The sequence below is a fragment of the Anabrus simplex genome, chromosome 1 (genome assembly GCF_040414725.1).
Source record: "Anabrus simplex isolate iqAnaSimp1 chromosome 1, ASM4041472v1, whole genome shotgun sequence".
Taxonomy (NCBI): domain Eukaryota; kingdom Metazoa; phylum Arthropoda; class Insecta; order Orthoptera; family Tettigoniidae; genus Anabrus; species Anabrus simplex.
The window spans coordinates 1,549,562,324-1,549,587,344 of NC_090265.1; the positions used below are offsets into that span (position 1 = coordinate 1,549,562,324).

At 38.8% G+C, this 25,021-nt stretch overlaps 1 protein-coding gene across 1 annotated transcript in view; it reads right to left on the reverse strand.

Annotated features, from left to right (window-relative positions):
• RpL7A (ribosomal protein L7A) overlaps positions 1 to 25,021 on the reverse strand; it is a 77,906-nt gene that overhangs the window by 6,628 nt on the left and 46,257 nt on the right. The window contains exons 4-5 of the mRNA XM_067138090.2: positions 22,439 to 22,659; positions 3,442 to 3,564 (exon numbers count right to left, since the gene is read on the reverse strand). Coding sequence (XP_066994191.1) covers positions 3,442 to 3,564; positions 22,439 to 22,659 — 344 coding nt within the window. The remainder of the gene's footprint in view (positions 1 to 3,441; positions 3,565 to 22,438; positions 22,660 to 25,021) is intronic.

Below are 25,021 nucleotides of genomic sequence, written 5' to 3' on the forward strand. Positions count from 1 at the left end.
TGGGCATTCAGGTCTCCCAAACTGTGATGATTTCCTTTATTAACTACCTAAACGGATCTTTTTTCATCTGCAGAACAGCCTGCCTGGGGTGCATACACTTTGAGAAAGGTGCGGAATACCTGGCCACCACGTAATTTGAAGGTAATGATTCTATCACGCGTAACCGATGTCCGCATTAGTGTTGTCTACTGAATGCATGATTCGAAGCAGTGTATCTATTCATTCAAGTGGCCGAGTGAATCTATTCACAGGAACGGCGAGCTCACGGCACACGATTCAGCTTACTCCCAGCGGACAGTGCTGAGTGGAGCACTCACCAGACGCTGAGGGGGAGCCGAGCTTCCACTGCAGCAAGACAATGAATCATGGCACATCAAAATAATCGTGAACGAGCACGGCTCAGTGAGACAAGATACACACGGCTCCTTATCGGCACACTGGACACTGGCGGAGAGCTGAGCTTCCGCTGCAGCGAGACATACAGTGAGCCATGGCACACCAGAGGCGATCCTTTATTGTCAACGAGTTCTGTGTCTGCGTAGGGGTAGGGTAAAAAGCAGCAGCGTGGTTACCGCAGTAGTTGCCAGGGGTGTTCATTACTGTTAGAATGCGAAGGCAAGACAACCCTTCATTTTTCGCATGCGATTCTGCGGAAAAAAAAATAGTTTTGGATTCGGAGAAATACGGTATCACTCCCGAGGCTTCTGTGGCAAACGTTTCAGTTTTCTTCTTCAAACGGCGGCACCTAACCTAACCGTATATGTATCATGAAAACATATTTCAAACAAATGTAGAGAAATTATAACCTCCACGCAAAAAATTTACATGGGAATAGCCTTTCCAAAATTTAACTAGACGCGAGAAAGTATGAACTATCCTCAAAATCAATGATGTACCCTGCCATATCTTAAAGTGTATCACATTCTTACTTAATTTCAGTATATAACATTAAGACATTGTTTACTTTCGCCTTTATTATTAAAGAGTTAACTGCCACGTTATTTAAGCATTTATTACGAAAGTGTGTTCTTCTCTTTCACTTTGAAAATTTTTTAGAGAGCAGCAGTCGACGAACATCACTAATCGACTCATATCGCTTTTGAATGTCGACGAGAGAGCTCGCAAATCACACAGCGAGAAAACTATACTGTGTCGAAGATGATCAATCGCATTTTGCGGCAAAAGTTTTGAGATTTCTTAATCAGTCACCTATCGTAACTTAACGTATGATGAAAACATACTTCAAGTGCCAGTAGAGAAATAACCTTCTTGCTATAAATTTACATAATAGCCTCTCCGTAAATTAACCAGACACGAGAAAATATAAACTAACCTCAAATCAATTATGCACAATGTCATATCTTGAGGTGTATCCCATTCTTACTAAATTGCAGTATTTAGCATTAAAATTAATCGATCGTTTAGTCAGCCTTTACCATTAATGAGTTAAGTGTTAGAAGACATGTTATTTACCCATTTATTATGAAAACACGTTCCCTTTCATTTCAAATTTTCTTTATGGAACAGCAGTCAACGGATATTGACTCCGACGTCGCCTTTGAATGTCGAGGAGAGAACTCTTTAGTGGACATAGCGAGGAAACTATACCGAAGGTGATTGATCCCATGCAATATAATCGCTGGGATGCATGAATATCAGTAATGGAAAAATCCTGCAAGCTTAATCGCTCGTAATAACGGATGTCAGTGATAGGACACGTAAGCAAAAAATAACGCACAGTTTAACATAGGAATTTTGAACTGACAGACAAGAAATGTCATTATAGCGGGGTTCTCATTTGCCGTATTCACTATAGCGGACTACGTCTGTATTGTCCCGCTCCATGGCTAAACGGTTAGCGTGCTGTCCATTGCTACACAGGGTCCCACGTTCGATTCCCGGCCAGGTCGGCGAATTTAACATTCCTGGTTAATACCGATAGCTCGGAGGATGGGCATATGTGCAGTCTTCATCTTTACAATTCATCACTCAGACGTGCAGGTCCCCTATATGGCATCAACTCGAAACACCTGCACCAAGCCTCTTAGGAGGCCACACGCCATTATTATTATTATTATTATTATTATTATTATTATTATTATTATTATTATTACTACAAATATTCAAGATACACAAGTTCTGCATCTAATGCACCTGCCATATTTTGAACTAACAGAATTTAACTGCTTGAACATGGGCAATTAAATTGACGGAGAATTTAACAGATTGTTAGTCTTAACCAGTGTTTATTAAATGCTAATTTCGTGAAGTTCACTGTTAAATTATATTTGAACAATCAAATTGTAACTGAGGTTGAATACACCGGGCCTTAGTCTTAAGCAGTCCTCTGTACACCTGCAAGGCAGCAGTGGTTTGGTGTGCAAGTATGTTTCTAATGGAATTGACTTTGTCCCCTCAGAATACTGCAGAGCATGTTTAAGCGAAAGCTTAAAGGACGTTTTGACCTGTGATCGTATATGGAAGATCAGCTCCAAGATTAAAACAGAATTAAGGCAAAATAATGCTCCCTGGCATAAAGTAGGTAGGGTCGTTTCCAAGTGGTTTGTGGATAATAAGATTCTGGACACTAAGTACAACGAACGCTGAGAGGACAATTCTGACGTGTCCAGAAATCCAGATACTTTTCAGCAGATACTGTATCTCTCCCATTACATGGATAAGTTCAGTATATATATGAAGAGACCTTTACCCCTTGCACATCATACGCACAATGAAGTTCATAGGTATCGTGAGGAGAAAACTGCGCTCAAGATCTTTTCCGTCAACATAAGTTTGTAAAACGGTCAGCAACTATCAATCAGGAAATGTGAACAGATGTTCAGCTTTCATCCACATAAAATTGAAGTCAGGAAGGGCATCCGGTCATAAACCTGGGCTAGACCCACCTATGCAAGTCAGAGAGCAAGCCCTAATCAACAACCACAGAAATATGTTATACCGGGCGAGTTGGCCGTGCGCGTAGAGGCGCGTGGCTGTGAGCTTGCATCCGGGAGATAGTAGGTTCGAATCCCACTATCGGCAGCCCTGAAAATGGTTTTCCGTTGTTTCCCATTTTCACACCAGGCAAATGCTGGGGCTCTACCTTAAGGCCACGGCCGCTTCCTTCCAATTCCTAGGCCTTTCCTATCCTATCGTCGCCATAAGACCTATCTGTGTCGGTGCGACGTAAAGCCCCTAGCAAAAATAAAAAAGTTATAGCGAATAGTATGAGATTATAGAAATGAGTTATCTCGACATATGCACAAAACTAGAATGTAACTAATGACAATGATTATTTCTGGGAACCTGCAGTGTTCTGAATGCTACTGTTTAGTAACTATGTTCTGATGTGGAGTACAAATGCAGAAAGTCTTGGCATAAGGGAAATCATGAAATTAATATTCAACAAAAATAAAAATGTTCCAAAATAGAGTAACTTACCTGTGTGAGGGCCAGACATGTGCAGGTCTTGCGCCTAACCAAGAGGCCCAATCTGGCCTTACCTTTAACAATGCAGTATGGGACGCCCATCTTACGACACAGTGCTGGCAGGAAAAGAACCAACTGGAACAAAGCACACACAATATGTCACTTAGGATGTAAGTACATTGTAAGAATATAGATTCCAAACATTCTAGAAAATAGTCAAGACAATCATTCTTGAAAGGAAATCTAAATTACATGAAGTCTATAGTTGTTTTGAAAGAATTGGATAATTTAATAATCTTCACCAATTTTCACATTCACAAATGAATAAGTTATTGGTCGTCTGTTATACTTAACTACGTGGGTTAGAATAAAAAAACAATGCATAAAGTGTACACAAATTTTTACAAAATTAGGCATGACTTAAATAAAATTATCCTGAAAATATAGCACCAATTGTCTTAAAACTTTGTATATACGCCCTCTTGACAAGAGTCCAACACAGGTACATCGGTCATGGTGTCTAGCGGGTCCCAGTGTCTTCTCTTACGTTTGATTATACACATCATACACGCTGCCATTTTGCGTTGTTTTTGTAACCTTGTCATGTATGTTTTTCTTATTTTATGGCTGATGATTATGCACACCAGCATCGAAACCGGTCCTAAGAATAATTAAATGTTATAAATTATTTTATAACATTGTATGGTATTGAATAGGTGGACATTTCTTGTTCCCATTAGATTATCGGTTCAATACGGAATTAACATGAAGTTTTTAAACTTCAATTAAGAGCATCAGGCATTTTCCTTGCAAGTACAAGGCATCTAAAAATTCAAACAGTACAATAATCCAAGAGATAAAGCATTTGCGCACGGGAGCCAGCATATTTTATCCTCAACTTTGAATAGTGTTCTTCCCCACCTCCCCTTTCGTTGCGTGAGGTTATGTTTGCCATTGTTTTATCCAAATGCATTATTTGAATTGTGTAAATGCACCTCGTTGGATACATTTCGGAAATACTGTAGTGTTTTCTACGGCATTTGAAAGGTTCAAACAGCGAATCAAGGTTAATGGCATGCAGTAACGGGTCTTAGAATATTCTGACGTCACAAGGGTCCATATTTAATCAAGAGCTTACGGTTAATTCGAAATCAGATTTTGATGATGATGCTTGTTGTTTAAAGGGGCCTAACATCTAAGGTCATCGGCCCCTAATGGAACGAGACGGACGGCATGATATGGAAATCAGATTTTTGGGCCCCGATGACTCCAAAACAACGAGGCTTTACAGTATTTGTTACGGAACCAAAGGACAAAGGAAACTGGACGGATGTAACGAATAAACAACCCTGCAAATGGACACGGCACATAAACTGGTATTTCGAGACTTGGAATGTAAGAACACTGAGTAAACCTGAAGGATTACAGAATTTGAAGAAGGAAACAAAGAAATATGTCATGGTGGTGGCAATAAAAGAAATATAATGGACTGGAAATGGAATACTTGCAATTGGAACACACACCTTGTTCTATAGCCGTGGAAACAGGACAGGGAAGTACAGGATTCCTTGTTGAAAAAGCAATGTTAGATTGTCATATTAAACTTTAAAACCGTTAATGACAGAATTAATTTTCATTCGGTAAAAACCCGCTTCTTCAACGTATCTTTCATATGTACATATGCACCAACAGAAGATGCAGTCAGCAGAAGAAATGAACAACTGGAACAAGAATTAACACTAGTGGAAAAGCATGTGTAACTGGTTATGTGGGATCATGAGAAACCAAATTGATCATGCACTTACAAATGGCATGCTTCAGATGTCCTGGACGTGGATAGTTGTCCAGGTGCAGATGGAGATAGTGATCATTACCTGGTAAGAGTAAAGTACAGAAGGGATAGCTAACTACAGAGGGATTAAGAGAGCTGTTATACCCAGGTCTGATGATGCTAAGTTAAGAAAGGATAATACAGTACAGCAATACGCAACAGTTGACAAATAGCCTCAATGAAGTGGAAGATTGGACAGGAGAGTATTGAAGTAAGGTGGCAAACAGTTGAATGTATAATATACAAAACGGTCAAAACTGTTTTGGGCAGAAAGAAACAATCTAGTTTTCAGCACTGGTTTGATGAAGACTGTAGGAAGAATAATGAAGAAAAGAATGAAACAAGGAGAATATTACAGAGACGTATAAGAACTACTGTAGAAGAATGCAGGGAAGAGGGAAAGGAAGCAGAGAAGGAATGGAGGGAGAACCTGAAGAGCGGTGTATGGAAGAGTTAGAAGAGAGAAACACTGCTTAGGAAACTACTGTTTTATATAAGGGTTAAAGATATAAAGAAAGGATTTGCAACCTAGAGCAGTTTTCTTTACCTCCAATCAGATTTCCCTCTTTACAGCTGCCATTTTTGGTTTCTGTGAATATTTTTAGATATCCTCTCTCACACACACTGAGCACCATTGCTACATCTTTTGCAGATGAACCTGATACAGACACCATCCTAATCATCAATCTCTGCACTCATGTTTATAGAAATAGTTGGAACTCCTCTCACTAGTCCCTAACCAGACAGATAAGTTGACCTGTGGCTGTTGGAAGGACGACATTCCACTTTTGTTACAAACAGCGATAAAGATAAGAAGAGGGTACATCTGGAATGTGAAGAAAGCATAGGAGCTGCTACAAGATCCAATTTATGAAGAAGTTCGGGTGAGTACAGTCTTTTTTAGGGGGAGAGACAGCACTGGGTTAGCCACTGGAGGTCAATTAGTATTCATCAATACATACATTACAATTGGGTAAACATGCACTAATATGAATGCAAAATGTTTTATAGATTCTGAATGTAGTGCTTAAGTACAGCATTCATGCCTGTCCCAGCTTCACTCAAGATTTGTCACTGGAGCTGGAGACTTGGCATATGGTCCCATTTTGTTCCACGTGCCCAACAGGCGTATACCTGAGGATTGAGCATGTCACTGAAGCTGAATCCAGAGTCCCAGTTTTTACTTGTGGTGCTCTGACGGGGACACCTAGTCCACGTGTGTACAGTGACATCGCAGACGACGCCAATGAACTGTTGCAACATCCTGCTCCATCTTTCCACAGCAAGTAGCTAATATGCAATATGGCACCTTCTCAGCAGCTAGGTTATTCAAGCCCTTTCAAAGTTATTTAACCGTATGAATTTGTCACAAGTCAAACATTGTGCCATGGTACACCACTGCATAAACACTAACCTCCAACTAATAGCAGTCACGCCATTTCTTTATTGCTTGCTACTCCTGTTGAACGTCATAACTACCATAATGCTACCATCTTGTGGCAGAATTTTGTATTATGACTTTGGTGCCATTGTTGGCTTACTTGCAGGACAATGTCTTACCACCACCTAAATGGCAAAGTTTACAACTTGCATCTCTCGGAGAGTTGCATATACAATTTCCTACAGTGCATGTTGACGGCTTGGAAACTAAAAGGTGCACTAGCCTTGCACGGAAGAATTTACAGTAGAACGTCGATAATTCGAAATCGGTTAATTCAAAGAAGCTCTCGTTCCCGGAAACATGAGATATAGTTTTGCATGTTATTTCAATTGTGTAATTCGAAATACGGATAATTCGTAATTTGAAGTACAATGTCGGCCCCATTACCAAAATTCAGACTTTTAATTTGAAACTGCCTTTACATTCAAAAACAATAGTATGTTACAGAGTAATTTCAACTCGAAATTTATCCGTTCCGTGTCATATTAGAACGCGCGTTCCGGAACGTGGAGGGGTAGCTTTCCGCACTTACACTCACTTCGGTGGGTCTACAGTGCGCTTCATGATTGCTAAGTTGAATGAAATCTGAATTCTTTTGTATTCAACCTTGTAAGGAACGCCGCAATATCACAACAGGCAGTGTGCGGGAAAACCAATTTCACCAAATTATCTACTATTCACGAACGGTACACCAGAATTTTATTCAACATATACATGTCATAGAATATTGATGTTTGTTTTTAAACCACAAGAGACATATTGTATATTTTATATATTGTATATTATAATATTATCACTCACATCATGTTACACTCTTCATTAGATTTAGTAATGTTTTAAAATTATATTTTAAGTTAACTTTAGATCTTATGACCAGCTGAGGATGACCTCTGTGAAGGTCGAAACCGGTACTGCTTAGTAACAAGATAAAATAAAGTATTGATTAGGTGGACAGTACCCATTTTTTGTGATTGTAAATACCAAGTATCAATACGGACATGAAACTGATAGATTACAAAACAGAATCCGCGAACACTGGCGATGCCGACAGTTGACGAAAAAAACGTGGCTCATATAATAAATTCATAGGCACCGAACAATATTGTCATTGCCGGTGAAACTGCATTGCTTTATTTTTATGCGAGCCCAAACGGTCTTATGGTTTTAAAGGAGAAATTGCCAGCTGGAAAATGTACAAGGGTGAGGGATGAGGGTCATAGTAGTGCGTTGCAATGCACATGGAAGCGAAATACTTTATCCCCTCGTCATAGGAAAGTTCGACAAGCTACAATGTTTTAAGGGCGTCGGGCACTTTCCATGCCAGTACACAGGATCTAAAAATGCAAGAAGTACAGAAATCCAAAAAATAATGCATCTGCACAGGGGAACCGGCATAATTTATCCTCGTCTTTGAATTGTGCGATTTTTTTTGTTTCATTGCGTGAGGTTATGTTTGTCAGTGATTTATCGAAGTGCATTATTTGAACACTGTAAATGCACCTTCTTGGATACATTTCGGAAATAGTTTTTTTCCATGGCATTTGAAAGGTTTAAACTGTGAATCGAGGTGATTGCATGTATTAATGAGTCTTAGAATACTTTGTGACGTGGCAAGTGTTTACATTTCTGCTTAGAATACTTTGTGACGTGGCAAGTGTTTACATTTCTGAAGTACGAGAGAAGTGCCATGGCGGGAAATCGTACAAGGATACACTCATAGGAAAGTTTGATTTTAAGGGCATCGGGTACTTTCTGTGTAAATATAAGGAATCTAAAGTGCATACAGTATAGTAATCCAATTGATAAAGCACTTGCACATGGGAGCCAGCATAGATTTCTCCTCGTCTTCGAATCGTGTTTTTTTTTCTTTCTTTCCTTCGTTGCGTGAGGTTATGTTTACCAGTGAGGTATCCGAGTGCATTATTTGAATACTGTAAATGCACCTTCTTGGATACATTTTGGAAATAGTTCTTTTTTCATGGCATTTGAAAGGTATAAACTGTGAAGCAAGGTTAACTGCATGCAGTAACGGGCCTTCGAATATTTTGTAACGCGGCAAGGGTTGGTACCTCTGAATTGCGAACTGGCGGTTAATTCGAAATCACTAATTCGAAGTCCGATTTTTTAGTCCCAACGACTTCGAATTAACGAGGTTTTACTGTACATCTATATCAGAAAGCATGAAAATCTGGAAGAAAGATTACTGGAGAGGCATGTGATGAACAGGTTTAATCAACCTGCACAAGAGTACTCTGCACTTATTCACTTCAGGCTTCTCAGCGAGCATTTTACCAATACTAAGACCAGATCTTTTAAAGCCCTTTTGTATTTTTTTTTTTGGTATGTTCGATCCTGGCTCAGCCTGTGAATCCTATCTAGTGTCTTTACGATTTACCAGCATGTAAAAGAATGCTGGACAAAATTCTTGTACCTCTTCAACTCCAAAAATCATAAGAGTAGCCAGAAAGATAAAACCAACATCATTACTCATTTGGTGAAAGGGTATTGCACTACAATAAGCTGCTCAGTATACAGTTGTGCGAGATCTCAAATATACCGGTGGTAATATAGGCTAATTTACAATTAAATTAACTTTATTCACACTTACGTTCAGCCTTATACTAACTGCAAATAATGGCAGAGATGGACAATAGGAAGGATGTGTAGGCCAACTTGGCACTTCAGTCAGTTGACTTTCACTTAGAAGGGTTGCTGCATAGTTGATTCCTTTGTTTAGTTGCCAGATAGTGTATTCAGCTAAAATGGAAACCAACCATTGTTTGGAATGTCTTCATATACAAGGAGATTGCTACGTCAGTTTGCTATTATCACTGTGTCTAAATTTGTCTTCTAAGGAAGACTATTACATACCTGTTGGGCTTGGTAGGTACCACTTATGCATAGTGTCTATAACCACTTACATGGGCAATTGCATATGAAACAGGACTGGAACGGAGTAACAGTAGCAACCTTCTTCTCTGGCAATATTACTTCAGTCTATCTGTAGATTATTCTGTATTCACACATTCCTATTGACTTTCACTCTGCAAATGAGATTGGCAATATATTTCCTGGCACTGACCTCGCTATCTGCACCATACGAAGTTACTAGTATCAGTATTACTGGTGAACTGCTTAAATTTTTGCACACCACTTCAACGTCTGTTTTTTTCACAATCCTCTTCGGGGAATATTCGGTACTTTCAGTTGCAGTGTTAAATATCTCAGGAAATTTTGAAAAATGTGTGGGAATGCATAAGGCTTATCCTCTCTCTAAATTTCAAATTTCTTACCGTCAACAATAAACTAGCCTGTTCTAACAAGAAAATAATCTGAAAAATATACACTATTTTCTAGATAGTTTTTAAAATCTTCTCAGAATGATGCTGGCCCAATCAAAATCATCCTCAGATTTTGGAGGTCTAAAGAAGTGCTTGCCTGTTATAGGTGACTGATCACAAGTTTTAGCTCACTACAATGCACAAATGTGAGGAAGTGTAAATACTTCCAAATATTAAACACACTAGCATCAACAGATAGTGGTAAAAAAATCAACACCAAGTAGTAAGGAATAAGGCACAGGATCAGAGTTTCAAACTCGGGAGTGCAAAGCAAGCGGACTCAAGCCAGCAAGTCAACCGCTGCTCAACATGTCAGAGTGGAGCAAATATACCACTGATATGGCTAAAACCCTAGTCTCGACACTTTCCTACACGCTAAGCAGGTAATTTCGCCCAGGAGATGCCCACTTTCTTACAGAATTCTGTTGATCATGCGTGCAAAAACACTATTACCTCTGCTGCACCTTGATTCAATTTCACTTAGTATACTACACATACGGAAAACAAAAATGATGTACCTATCCAGTTTCCTTCCTACTGACATTTTTCCTGACAAACTTTGGCGTCATTCTATTCCCCCGTTATAAAAAATTAAGTTATTTCCTAAAGAATTGCGTTCAGTGAAGTAATTGTAATTTTACTGATTATTTGCTGAAAAAGTAATTAACTGTTATTGAGTAAACTTTTCCTGAAGTAAATGTCATTGAGACCTATTAGTTTTATTTTGTTCTTTTCCCCATCACTGGACATATGAGATGGAACCCTCAGCATGATTTTTTTCTACATCCGTCAAGCAGAGAAGCAAGACTAGCAGATGAAGAAATTCATTCAACATCACAGGAAATCCATACTCAAGTTTACAAGCAGGCACGTGTTTGAGAGATACTCCCGCCTAGACTTCTCACTGCCGACTATAAAAATAGGGCCTAGGATGTCAGACTATATGTTTATATACAAAAATGTGTTTAATGTTTTAAAAGTGCTAGATATTAATATTTTTAAACGTGAAAATCCATACCACTACAAGAAGCAGATAACAGCGCGAAAAGAGACAAATGTCGATAGTGGGTTCGAATCCCACTGTTGGCAGCACTGAAGATGGCTTTCCGTGGTTTCCCATTTTCACACCGGGCAAATGCTAGAGCTGTACCTTAGGCCGCTTCCTCCCCCCTCCTAGCCCTTTCCCCTATCCTACCGTGTTAGTGCGACGTAAATTGTAAAGGAAAGAAAGTGACAAATACCAAACATTGCAACAAAAATGGAGGAAGCACAATGCATGGAATAGCCATCACCTTGTACCCTTCATTTTCCGTCCGCGTTGCTGTTATATTACAAGTAATAAATCTCATTGTAGACCGTATTGGACATCAGATTATGAACATTAAAACAAGAATAACAGTTAACACCACCTTTCCAATACTTATCTTTCCTTATATTTAGGAAATAAACATTACAACAGGCGTTGTAAGATGGGACATGTTTCGCTTAACTGTCGTAAGCATCATCAGCCAAAATAAATCTAAGCCTAAAGTTAGGTCAGGGCCCCGAACCTAGCGTCCTTAAAATATATGGTACCCTAAGAATCAACATTTACATTTAGAAAATCAAATAGGCTTAAAACTAGTGTGAAAAAAACATAGAATGTTACAACATGGCTGAGAGAAAAACACAATCGTGTTGAAACAGAGGATAAAAACAAAGTACAATACAGAGCTGGTAGTGAAATAATTAAAATCATTAGGTTTTCATTGCTACCAGTCAATCAGAAATGTTCAAACATAAAACAAGAGTGAAAATATGAATGTTCATCATAGCTAAGTGAAAAAAACACGTAATCGTGCTGCCAGAGGTTAAAAACATAAGGTACAACACAGAGCTCGCAGTGTAATAATCATACTCATTGCTACCAGTGAGTTAATAAGAATGTTCATTCATAACAAAAATGATGAGTATATTCTTTTGAATGAAGAAATAATTAAATCTCACTCTTGTATAGATACGTGAGTCGGGCAAGAAAAATCACATATTGTAGTAGACGTGGAGTAGCAACACTTCAAACAGGATTGATCACGCCTGAAGCTGCTTACAAGGTAGAGGCCAATATCCACTTCATCCAAAACAATGGTTAAAGCTGAATAAGAGGCGTCTTCATTTTTACTGGGAGTTCAAGATCAAACCAGGAAAATAAGATGCAAAGTGCGTGTACTGAAGTCTGAAAAATGGAAAAAAGATAAAGATGTACTCGGGCCTTGAAAACAGGGTGTTCAAAATGGGAGTCTAAGATCGCTCACCTTGTATGTTGGATGAGCGTTGACTGGAGACATTAGCCGTTTGAGGGGATCTGTTAAACGTATGCCCGTTGCTGCGTGTTTTATCTGTGTGCTTGATTAGGCAGAGAGTGAGTTGGGACGGGAGGGGAAGGCGCAACAATGAGAGTGCTGGAAGTGGAGTTGTATTATGGGGTGGGGGTAAGGTGGGATCTGTTATAACCACCGGAGGGGTATTTAAAAGTTTATAATTGAAGATTTTTGTGAAATTGTTATGATTTATATTAAAATTAGTGAGTAACTTGGTGACTTGTTCAATTAATGGGGCTGTTGTTCTCAGGGACAGCATTCAAATTATTATTATTATTGTTAAAATGTTGATCCAAGAAAATGTATTTTCGAATCCAGTCATTAAGCTGCTTTTATTTACAAATTTTATAATGTGGAGGTCCTGATCAATTGTAGAATAATTGTGGCCAGAATCCCTCATGTGTTTGCTCATGGCAGAATACTTTTTATGCTTTAAGGCATTATAATGGTCCAAGTTTCTCGTTCTAAACCTGCGGCCAGTTTGTCCGATAAGAAAATTCACACCGGGGGCATTTGAGCCTGTAAATACCAGAGTTCGAAAATTTGTCCTGAGAAGTATTTACCAAGCTGGAATTACAGAATATATTCCGATTAGTGTTGAGAGTTCGGTAGGCGATTCTGATGTTGCGCTTCCTAAATGGGTTAGTAATGCTGTATATGGCGGGGTTACCTACTTATACTAGTTTACCAAACTTCTCGTTTAGGTTTCGGTGTAGCATAGAATATATTCCTTGTACATCATAAGTTTTGTGGTATGTTTGGTTTATCATGATTTTTTATAAAACCGCTTTGAAAATGGGTATTATACGTATGAGATGCACGGCCATTGGTGTGACTTAGTATAGATCATTGCATGTTAAGAAAACATATTGCTCTTACGACAGCAGCAAGTGACTTGCAAGAATATGCAGCAATAACTTGAACAAGTTACTTGTTAGTGTAATCCTAGCCTTAAATAAAGTTTCACAAATCTATGTGCCACAGTTTTCCCATGAAGTTGTTGCACAGAACTGTTAGATATGGCAACCCTGTTGTCGTAAGAGCAATATGTTTTCTTAACATGCAATGATCGATACTAAGTCAAACCAATAGCCGTGCATCTCATACATACAATACCCATTTTCAAAGCGGGTTTATAAAAATCATGATAAACCAAACATACCACAAAACTTATGATGTACAAGGAATATATTCTATGCTACATCGAAACCTAAACAAGAAGTTTGGAAAACGTACTAGAATCGTTGCGCCACATTCAGTACAGGTTCTAGCACCAACTTATTCGCTACAGATTTGAAAGTGGACTCTCTCAGAGGCAAGGAGAGAATTGCCGAGCGCAGTAACTTCCACTGCCGTAGGTTTCCGCAGGGGGATGTGAAAAATATTCACTGTATCTGCTGCATGCGCACAATAATCTGAAATGGAACGACAAAGGTACCACGACAACTTACAGACAGGAGGCTGAATTAAGACTCGTGTAACAGTCATCTGGACATGGCAATTATTTTTAATCTTTGTATGAAACTTGTTGCCATAACAGTGTGCAATAAAAGGAATAGAGCACTTATGTAGATGCATTGCCTTGTCCAACAAATGGGAGCTCGGCTCCTTAAATAGAGATGGCTCTTAAACCTAGAACCAATAGTCTATGCATTACTCCCACATAACCCTGTGGTACATATACTCCGCACTGCTTCACTTCTAAATTTACGTTTTGGCTGAATTTCGCTGTCTGGTGTTTATGTGCTGAAACATAGACATCCAACCAAACCCAAGCTGCCATTCATGTCGACCGAGTATGATCTCACAACCTAGTTGCCAACTCTAATCTTTATATTCACCACGTGGTTAACCTTATCTCCTCGTTTAACATGTGGTATTCAGTACGGTTCGCGCTTTTCATTTTTCTTCGGTAATTAGCGTTTTCTACATCGGACTTTATCTCTAGTACAGTATGGTGTAGTTTACAGTTTAGCACAGCATAAGTTAGTACAATACGGGCTTAATAGTTCAGTGTATGAAAGAAGCTGTAGTTTTATTTCCACCCGTGTACTGGTTAGTGAATTAGTTTGTGCATGTTCAGCATGTCTCAGTATAGATCGGGAAAGTGAAGTGGCAACAAAGTGTCTCCGAGATCAGTGGAGTGTTCCCTTCGGAGGCCAAAAACTCTTTCCTGTGCCAGCCATTAGTGGTGAGTGATGTGTTCTTTTTCCTAGTGACTTTACGTCGCACCGACACAGATAGGTCTTATGGCGACATAGGAATTGGAAGGAAGCGTCCGTGGCCTTAAGGTACAGCCCCACCATTTGCCTGGTGTGAAACTGGGAAACCATGGAAAACCACTTTCAGGGCTGCCGATAGTGGGATTCGAACCCAGTATCTCCCAGATGCAAGCTCACAGCCGCGCGCCCCTAACCGCACGGCCAACTCGCCCGGTGATGTGTTATTTCCTCGTTCTCTTCTAATCCTAACGTCGGATGTTAGTATGCAGAGATACCAACTTACGATTCAATTGTAATATTTACAAATTACCCATCGTAATTACGCCTTTACGAATCATACACTGCAAATACGATTTTTGTTGATTTTTAAATCGAAGTGTATGTAGTGTTCAAAAGGATACACAAGGAATGCCATTACAGCTTGAATTCTCAGAATATTATTTTGGATTTCTCAATAATCATTAATACTGCTTTCCTGTCCCTCCTTTAAGAATATTTCAAGTTTTCACGCGCTGATTGCAGTGTGTGCTTCCAGTACTGGAAAACTAGGCACCTATGAAGTGGTATATCTTGCGAAGTTGCTGTCTCTGTTCGTCACATGAACAGACTTCCATGCATGTATTCGAGTTCTTTTGTCTGTTTTGGTGACAAAGTGGTGACAAACTCAGTTTCATTGTAAATACTGTGTGCATGACTGTTGAAGTATTTGAGATTTTGGTTTTCAAAATTACATATATTGCTCTTCTAGGAATGCTCTTCTGCAAAATGCAAAAGGTTTGAAACAGTGATTGCTTGTACAGGAAAATGAGTGTGATGACGTTACCGTGACTATTGAACGCTAGTAAGAAACCAAGAATAGTTTGAAAATTTAGGGAGGGTACTCGAAAGAATGGCCCTGTTTACTGAGTTCCTCAAAATCTCATTTACACGTTTTGAAGTGTGTGTAGCCGCGATTTAACAGATTTGCATGATGAAGAACAAGACTGAATTCCGTGCTAATATGAACTCCGAACTGTTAAGTGCTCTGTTAGTGCAGAGGATGCACGTGACATCAAGAGAAAAAGCATGTCACCAGTGTACGTTTACCGAAAAGGAACACAAACTGCTAAGGAAGCAACTACAGAACTTAACAAAAATGATCCTTCAACCTCCATTCAGGTATGTTTTGCAGATTACCGGTTACTTTAGCAGGTAGGAATCAGACTCTTTATATGCCAGTCTTAATATGTTACATCTGGTTGAACTGTATGTTGTTCATTGATTTTTCAGTGATATGCAAGGTAGTAAGATCTCGGGAAAACATTCTACCCCCCCCCCCCCAACAACCGCCTTAATGGCTGCATTATGAACTGCCTTTCTTGAAAGTTGGCATCTCAAGAGTATGAATTTCTTTTCGATCTCGATTCGTTAGCTTTTCTGAGCACGGTATTACATTTTAAGAAGTTCTGTTTACCGTGGTCGTATTGCATCAGCTGTTCTCGCGACAAGCGTACTGGCAACAGAGGTAAGGCGATGCTCATTTGTTTTTCGAAACGTCAATTTAGAAGTAAACCCATGCGGAGTATACTGGCCAAGCATTGGCCTACAAATGGATAGTCAGTGCAGTCAGGTCACTCGTATTAGCATCCAAAATACAGACAAAAAATCCACAGCTACAAGTATTCAAACCATGTATTTTGTAAGTGTATAATAGACTAAACCTAACACTCATTTTCCAAATCTGACCCACTACACCCTGTGTTCCTTTATTATAAGAAATTACAATATCACAGTGAAACTTTGATTCTGTTTTTGGACGGACCACAGAGAAGGGAAACAACATACAATATGCAGTGTTCTCCCTACAACCTTTTTAATGGGAGCACCGACCTGCCATTTTTACAGACTGCCCGGCTAACATAACCTAGAAATGTGCCAGGTACGTAACATTAAGGCATATCTAAGTCACTGGGTGCTCCAAATTAAAGTGTACATGCTGCAAAACTGTTTATTTAAATGATTTATCTTGATTATTAGCAGCATAACTGCATTAATTACATCGGCGATTAAAATGTTTAGCTTCACTATCATGTAGTGTCTTGCGCCAGCGGTGCCTAGATTAGTGTGCAATCGCATGCAAGCACTTGATTCCGCCTGACATCATAGCACACCACACCAACCAAGTAGTAAACCCCCGTGTTATATGATTATGAACGAGCAGTAGAACACTAGAAGTTCAAAATACTCCATTATGCCTCGTTCTTAACACAAATAGGTCAGTTTTGCAGTTAATGTTTTCCTCTCTGATATTACTGCTAATGACCTGAAGGGAAACAAACTTAAACATTATCATATTCATTTTTAACTAAGTATTTCCTGTCCGGCCACTCATTCCTGCCATCCGGCAAATGAAAATTTCAGAGATCGCTGAATATGGGAATATAGAACATCTGAGAATTAAAACCAACAATTCGGCTAAACATCCCAATCATGAAATATACACAATTATAGTCATACAAAAACTCTTACATTAATTATACAATTTAAATGTAGTTTTACTAGGAAAACTGCCACACTCTCCGTGACTGTTAGATTTATTGACCACATGGGCGGTTATCAACTACTGTAGTTTGAAACGTGATGAGCTAATTTCCACTACGAACAGACGTGGTTGCAGATGTCAGCTGTTTTGAACAAACGTGTTGTGTATTGTGCTAACTTCACAAATTACAATTTTATTCATAACTTTGGGTATAAAAATGGATGAACAGGATTAATGACTAAATAGAATTTGCCGAAAGTCAAATATATACTTAAGACAAATACAGAAGTGGAGTTATATTTATATTTGGTAAATTTAATTTTTTTAAGGTTACTTCAGCGACTAATCACAGCCGTGAAATAATTCTCAGGTCAGTTATGACGCGAACATAGATGGCACTGGGTATGTACACGCATATTCCGACTTGCTGACAAAGAGTTTTCGTCCAGGATCAGAAACTGTTCCAACAATTTGCTGATTTCGAACAGTTTGTAAACTTTGTAGGAACAACACATTAGTAGTCAGCAACTCTGATTATCGCTACTACGATCGCGAATATGATGGGCACACACGTCTGACAGTTTGCAACAGTGACTGTACTACAAATAAAGCTATTTGGTTGCTGGTATATGGAGTTGTTCTCTGTAAATCTTTTACTGCATTATTTTCCACTAAGCCTACTCAAGTTTTCAAGGTTGTTGCACTGTAGAATATGGTTTCGATTGCAGAAATTAGTTACAGTGAAATACTTTAACACACATTAGAGAAACCTTTTTGGACAGTAATTAAGAATCTTAGGTAGGGAGGGGAAAAAGGTAATGAGCAGTGTTTTGAGTAATTCAGGTCAACTCATAATAGATCCCAGCAAATCCCTGGAGAGGTGGAGGGAATATTTTGAACATCTCCTGGTGGTGTTGCGAACAGCTTCCAAATACGATTAAAGATATTAGTCCCGTCAGTTCATTTACCACAGCTTTAAAAAATCTCCTGCTGAGTAGCTGCTTCTACAGTACAGAAGAATACATGATGAAGTGCTGGTAATGATGCTACTACTTATTAACTTGTAATCTAGTATATAGCCTTAAAAATATGTTAATGTCACATTGACTATGTTCACATTATTAACACCACACCAATATATTTTTATTTTGTCTTGTAAATATTGGTTATTAATATTATTTAAAAAATTAAGATGTGCTGTCCTAACATTGAGGTATGTGGTGTTTCTGTTCTTTTTCAAAATGTTCATTGTTGTGCACATATTATTGTTAGTATTAGGAAATCACTTGACAACTATACTGTTGGCATATTTCAAAATATGTAATTGTACAGTCTATGGAAGCTAAATAAATGAATGAATGAATCATGGGGAGGAGAAAAATGATTGTGAAATTACGCTTGAGGAAGTGGAAAGGGTGGTAAATAAACTCCATTGCCGTAAAGAAGCAGAAATAGATGAAATTACACCTGCAATGAGGTATAGCAGGAAGGCAGGGAAGATAAGGCTTCATAGAGTAGTAAGATTAGCATGGAGTGTTGGTAAGGTACCTTCCAATTGGACAAAAGCAGTAATTGCACCTATCTATAAGCAAGGGAACAGGAAGGATTGCAACAAGTATCGAGGTATCTCATTGATTAGTATACCAGGCAAAGTATTCACTGGCATCTTGGAAGAGAGGGTGCGATCAGTAGTTGAAAGTTGCATGAAAACCAGTGTGGTTTCAGACCACAGAGGGGCTGTCAGGATCAGATTTTCAGTGTGCACCAAGTAATTGAAAAATGCCACGAGAGGAATAGGCAGTTGTGTTTATGTTTCGTAGATCTACAGAAAGCATATGGCAGGGTACCAATTCACCATACTGGAGGACTATGGGATTAAGAGTAGATTATTAAAATCAATCAAAAGCATTTATGTTGACAATTGGGCTTCAGTGAGAATTGATGGTAGAATGAGTTCTTGGTTCAGGGTACTTACAGGGGTTAGACAAGGCTGTAATCTTTCACCTTTGCTGTTCGTAGTTTACATGGATCATCTGCTGAAAGGTATAAAATGGCAGGGAGGGATTCAGTTAGGTGGAAAAGTAGTAAGCAGTCTGGCCTATGCCGACAACTAGGTCTTAATGGCAGATTGTGCCGAAAGCCTGCAGTCTCTTGCAACTTGAAAATAGCTGCAATGAGTATGGTACGAAAATTAGCCTCTCGAAGACTAAATTGATATCAGTAGGTAAAAAATTGAACAGAATTGAATGTCAGATTGGTAATACAGAACTAGAACAGGTCGATAATTTCAAGTATTTAGGTTGTGTGTTATGCCAGGATGGTAATATAGAGAGACTGAATCACGGTGTTGTAAAGCTAATGCAGTGAGCTCGCAGTTGCAATCAACAGTGCTCTGTAAGAAGGAAGTCAGCTCCCAGACGAAACTATCTTTACATCGGCGTTTCCAGACCAACTTTGCTTTACGAAAGCAAAAGCTGGCTGGACTCAGAATATTTTATTCATAAGTTAGAAGTAACAGACATGAAAGTAGCAAGAATGATTGCTGGTACAAACATGTGGGAACAATGGCAGGAGGGTACTCAGAATGAGATCAAGGCTAATCTAGGAAGGAACTCTACGGATGAAGCTGTGCACATAAACCGGCTTCGGTGGTGGGGTTACGTGAGGCGAACGGAGGAAGATAGGTTACCGAGGAGAATAATGGACTCTGTTATGGAGGGTAAGAGAAGTAGAGGGAGACAAAGACGACGATGGTGGTTTCTGACAATTTAAAGATAAAGAGGTAGAGAACTAAATGAGGCCACAGCAATAGTTGCAAACGGAGGATTATGGCGACTTAGTAAATTTACAGAGGTTTGCAGACTGAACGCTGAAAGGCATAAGTCTATAATGATAATGTATGTATGTTGTATTTTAATGCATTAAAATGAAATGTAATGCCATCCCAGTTCGATCTCTCCCTGGCAAGAGCCACTTGCTCAAAGCGAAACGTCTATAAGGCAGAAAACTTGTCCAATGTATACGAAAGTTATGGTCCCAGTGCACTGGATATGGCTTTGCACGTTATTTATGATGTATAAGGCGGAATCTGTTCAACGTAGGAAACTGAAACAAATTTGGTAGAATGGGATTTAAAACTCCACTAATTGCGTGACTCTTGCCATGGTTCGTAGAGATCTTAATCTTGATGTATAACTTGGGCCCAATTCTAAGGTAAACAGTTCCTTTACTTTGTGTCCAGTCAGTAAATTTGTGTCAGTTTAGGAATACCGGTACTGCAGGTACACAAATATTTCGCCAGCGGAAGAGTCACATTGAAGCACAATGGCCAACAAATATACATCAACGACACTGAACGAGAAAGGGAAAGTTATTGAAGCGAGTGAAAAGGAAAAGTTACCTGTGCATGAAATTAGGTCACGTTTCAAAAACTTAAGTTTGAGACATTAAAACATAAGGACGACATTACTAAGCAGTGGATGGAGGGGAAGGGACAAATGATGAGGATATCTAAGGTAACAGGCAATGAAGAAATCTATTTTTTAGTGCGGGAATGGTTCGTCAGTGCCCGTCTGAGAAACTTTCCTGTTAGTGGACCCAGGCTTTTGCCGCTGCTAAATCACTTTACAACACCGCCTTAAAAGCATCAACTGGATGGCTGGAGAGTTACAAAACAAGACAATATTGTATGGAATAAAGTCTGTGGCGAGTCCAAGTATGTGGGTGGAAATGTAGTAGCAGAGTGGAAATCGAAGCTGCAAAATTTCATTTCTTGCTAGAACCTAAAGACATTTTCAATGCAGATGAAACAGGATTGTTTATTCGTTGGCTTCAAAGTCACTTGCGCTCCATAGGGAAAATTGTGGTGGCGGTACAGTGTCGAAAGAGGACTGTTGTGCAGTAACATGGAGGGGGAAATGGAAAGGGCCCTGCTAATTGGGAAATCAGCAAAACCAAGGTGTTTAACTTGGAGCAATGGGAAAGCCTGGATGAACAGTGCTGTAATGGAAGAATGGCTGAACGAATTTAACTATAGGACGAAGAAGGAAAATTGCAAGTTATTTTTTTCTCGACAATGCCACTCGTCACCCACATGTGTTTCTTTCCAATGTCACGCTAGACTGCTAGCCTGGTTTCCACCTAACATAACCAGCCTTGTTGAAACTATGGACCAAGGAGTGATTCACACCTTTAAATCTCACTTTCTACAGGCATTTATTGATGCAGTCACTAATCAAGAATGTTGATAGAGCTGACAAAACCTACTCCCTTATATGCTCAGTTTCCATACTGGATGCTGTCAACTGGATCAGTTTGGCCATGAAGCAGATCAAACCTCAAACAGTCTTAAAGTGTTTTGCAAAAGTGGGATTTGCAGAAAATGACGTCGGCACACCTGAGGGAGTGACTGAAAATGCTGCACTGATATCTACGCTGAGCCAAGAACAGAATTTTGCATGTAATGTAGACAAATACATTCTCAGCGACGACCAGCTTGCTACTCGCTACAGCTACTGAAAATCCGCCACACAGAGAATTAAGATAATCCAAGGAACAAAGACTAGTTTGAGAAAGAAAGAGAAAGTCAGGAAAAAAATACTCATGAACAAGGTATTGAGTGTGTCAGCGATATTATGAAATTTGCTGTGAAGTCTAATTCACCGCCACTTCTTGAGCTACTGTACAGCGCTAAGGACTGCATTGAGAAAGACATGACATCAAGGAAGGTGAAACAGGTGGAGGAAGGAGTAATTTGACAAATACAGTATTGCGTGTAATGTGTTATATGTATACTGTATTTTGTTTATTAAACATGCGAAATAAGGCAGAAATTGTGTTATACAGTATGTGTTACAGTATATGTATACTGTAGTTTGACTATTAAACACGTGGAATAAGGCAGAAATTGTCCGCTTTTCATTGCGTACAGTACATAATATGTAGAGTGTGTAATAGTGCAGGCCTACGCAAAAGTAATAAAAAAACCTACCGTACATCAAGATATAGTGTTAGTGGGATTTGCTTCAAAACTAGACTAACGGATCAGGGGTAAGTAATTTGTGAATCTTTTTGTATAATTTTGTTCAACCCGGAAACTTGTCCAATTCAGAGCAAGTCTTACTGTATATCCCATTGCAGAAGATTCAACAAGTTCAAAATCTTACCTCATGTATTAGGGCTCTGATGTAAGGGATTGCTGATGAGAATCAATCGGCAAAATATAGTTCAAACACTGACTGCTGGATGCCTCACCATTAAACTAGGTTAAATACAAAATCACTACTTGAATAATTACCTCTATAGGATCTACATCGTGGGATATAACCACAAGTTGTGCTTTCTTTTGTTCCACCAACTTTGTGACAGTGTTGGTGCCCTGGCGGAGAACATTAGGCTTCCGCGTAGGTGCATCTTCCTTCTTAGCCACTTTGCCTTCTGCTCGGGCCTTCAAGCGAGCTTTCTTGGCAGCAGCTGACTCAGGCCGGTACTTTTCTAGTATCTTGAAGAGTTGCGTCGCTGAAACCCATACATCACAGCTCCTAAAGGAAATTTATATTTAATTACCTAAACTAAGTTACACAATTCTTATGTCCGTGAAGTTCGTTTTTGTCACACTTCCTACCCTTAACTACATACACACACTCAGAGAAATACACCTGTTACTAATTGTAGTATAAAAACATTCAACAAGCAAAGAATACACATGCATGTTTAAGAAGTTCCTAATCTTCACTTAAAACAGAGAAAGAATGATTTTGTTGTATAGAATCTACAAAAACTTTTCAAGGAGGAACTGAGCAGAATGGTATGTATGAAGTTAATCTTTACTGTAGAAAGTTACATTAAAAAAACTAATCCATGCCAAATTTTAGCTTGTGAAAAAGATATTGAGCATGCACCCAACAAATGCAAGGCAGCACAGAATGTTATAGTACATCCCTATTCGCACTCAGGACATATTCCTCGATCCTGAAGAACTGAATAATTATTTCTTAAACTCTGCAAGAGAAATCCAAGATCAAATTAAGGAAACAGGTACATCTGCGAGTGTCTCTTCATAATCAACCCCCCTGCCAAAACATTTTCCATTGGGTTGAAATCACACGCGACGAAATAAAATTAGCTCAAAAATTAAACTCTAAGAGTATGGATTGTTATTGGTTATCTAATTAAATCATCAAAAGAATAATACATTTGATTTCTGAACCTCTGGCCTTTACTGTTAACAAGTGTTTTTCCAGATTTACTTAAAATTTCTAAAGTTATTCCAGTATTATAAAGTGGGGGAAAATATTTTCCTCAAAACTATTGTGCAGTCTCAACTGTTCCAATACTCTCTAAAATAATGAATCACTTTTGTACAATCAACTTAGCAACTACAGTAGAAGTCTGTTATAGCGAGAACAATTTACTCGCTATGGCGGATTGTCGTTATATCGAATTTTTGTATAAAAGTTGAAAAAGCCCATACACATTAAAATCAGTACGAAACAGCAATCAGTTTATTTAAAACTTGCGTTTCCATGAATATTCACACTACGGCTAACTTGTTTGTTAGTTTTCGAAAACCGATGCTATGTGAAAGTGTGTGTAATTTCATTCTGAAAAAATTACACTACTGTTTCTCCGAATCAGAGAGGAACCCCACTTTTTCCTCTAAATTCTTTGTAAAATCATATGAATGCCTTTGTAGTACAGTACGCATTTTAAGACTTTTTTTTTGTGTGTGTGGTTACCACAATAGTTGCTAGTGGTATCCATTAACTTACGGTACTGTTAGGCCGCAGCGAATGCAAGACAACCCTTTATTTTTCGCATGAGATTCTGAAGGAAAAAAAAAAGTCGTGTTTTGTTCGGAGAAATACAGTATCACTCCAGAGGCTTCTGTGGCAAACATTACAGTTTTCTTCCCCAAACGGCATCCCACTAACTTACAGTATGTTTCATGAAAACGTACAGTAGAAGTCCGTTACAGCGAATATGGGATATAATAACAAGAACCCCGTTTTAACGACAGATATTTTTATAACCCTAAAAAATTCATATTTTAAACTGTACAATAGCTTTCGGTTCCAACGAGAACCATTTCATAGAATCATCCGTTATAACGGCAGATTTTAACGTGTTTTATTTTCTGTTATCGCTATTTCTACATTTCAGCATAAAAAGCTAGCAGAAAGACTATTATATTTTCCGCGTAACTCTCAATGTTCCACAAACTAAAGTACGGTAAATATTTGTATATTACTATGATAGTTTTACACAATTAGATTATTAAACCTTCCATGAAAAGATCGACAAACATTGCAGCAGCAGATCTCTTGCAAAAGGATTTTGTTGGCACCCTTATACTCTCGTTCGTATCAATCATTCACACGAAGCGACAGTTCCTTCAGATGTCGCAGATTATTTTTCGTTATAGTTATGCTCTTCAGCGTAAGTAGCTAGCAATACACTACTGATTATTTTTATCCGCGCAACTCTCGATACTCCGTGAACTAAAGAACGGTAAACATTTGTACATTAGTGTGACCGTTTTACACAGATTATAAAACCTCCCACGAAATCATCAGATTTGGCTACAAAATATGAAAAAGTGCAGGGTTGTGAAAAAAGCAGTGTGAGCAAAAGTGAAATAGGCAGGCGGTTTAATTTAACATCTTCGACTATTTACTATCCTTAAAAATAAGGAAAAAATCAAAGACGCTGTTTTAAAAGGTAGCATTTCAAGCAGGAGTTAGAATCTGCGTGGTGCGGACCATGCTGACCTTGAAGCTGCCTTTTTGAGTGGTTCACCCAGAAACGAGCTGCAGGAGTTCCTATTTCAGGGCTCGTGTTAAAATCTACGGCACAAGACTTGGCCCTCAGACTTAAGTAT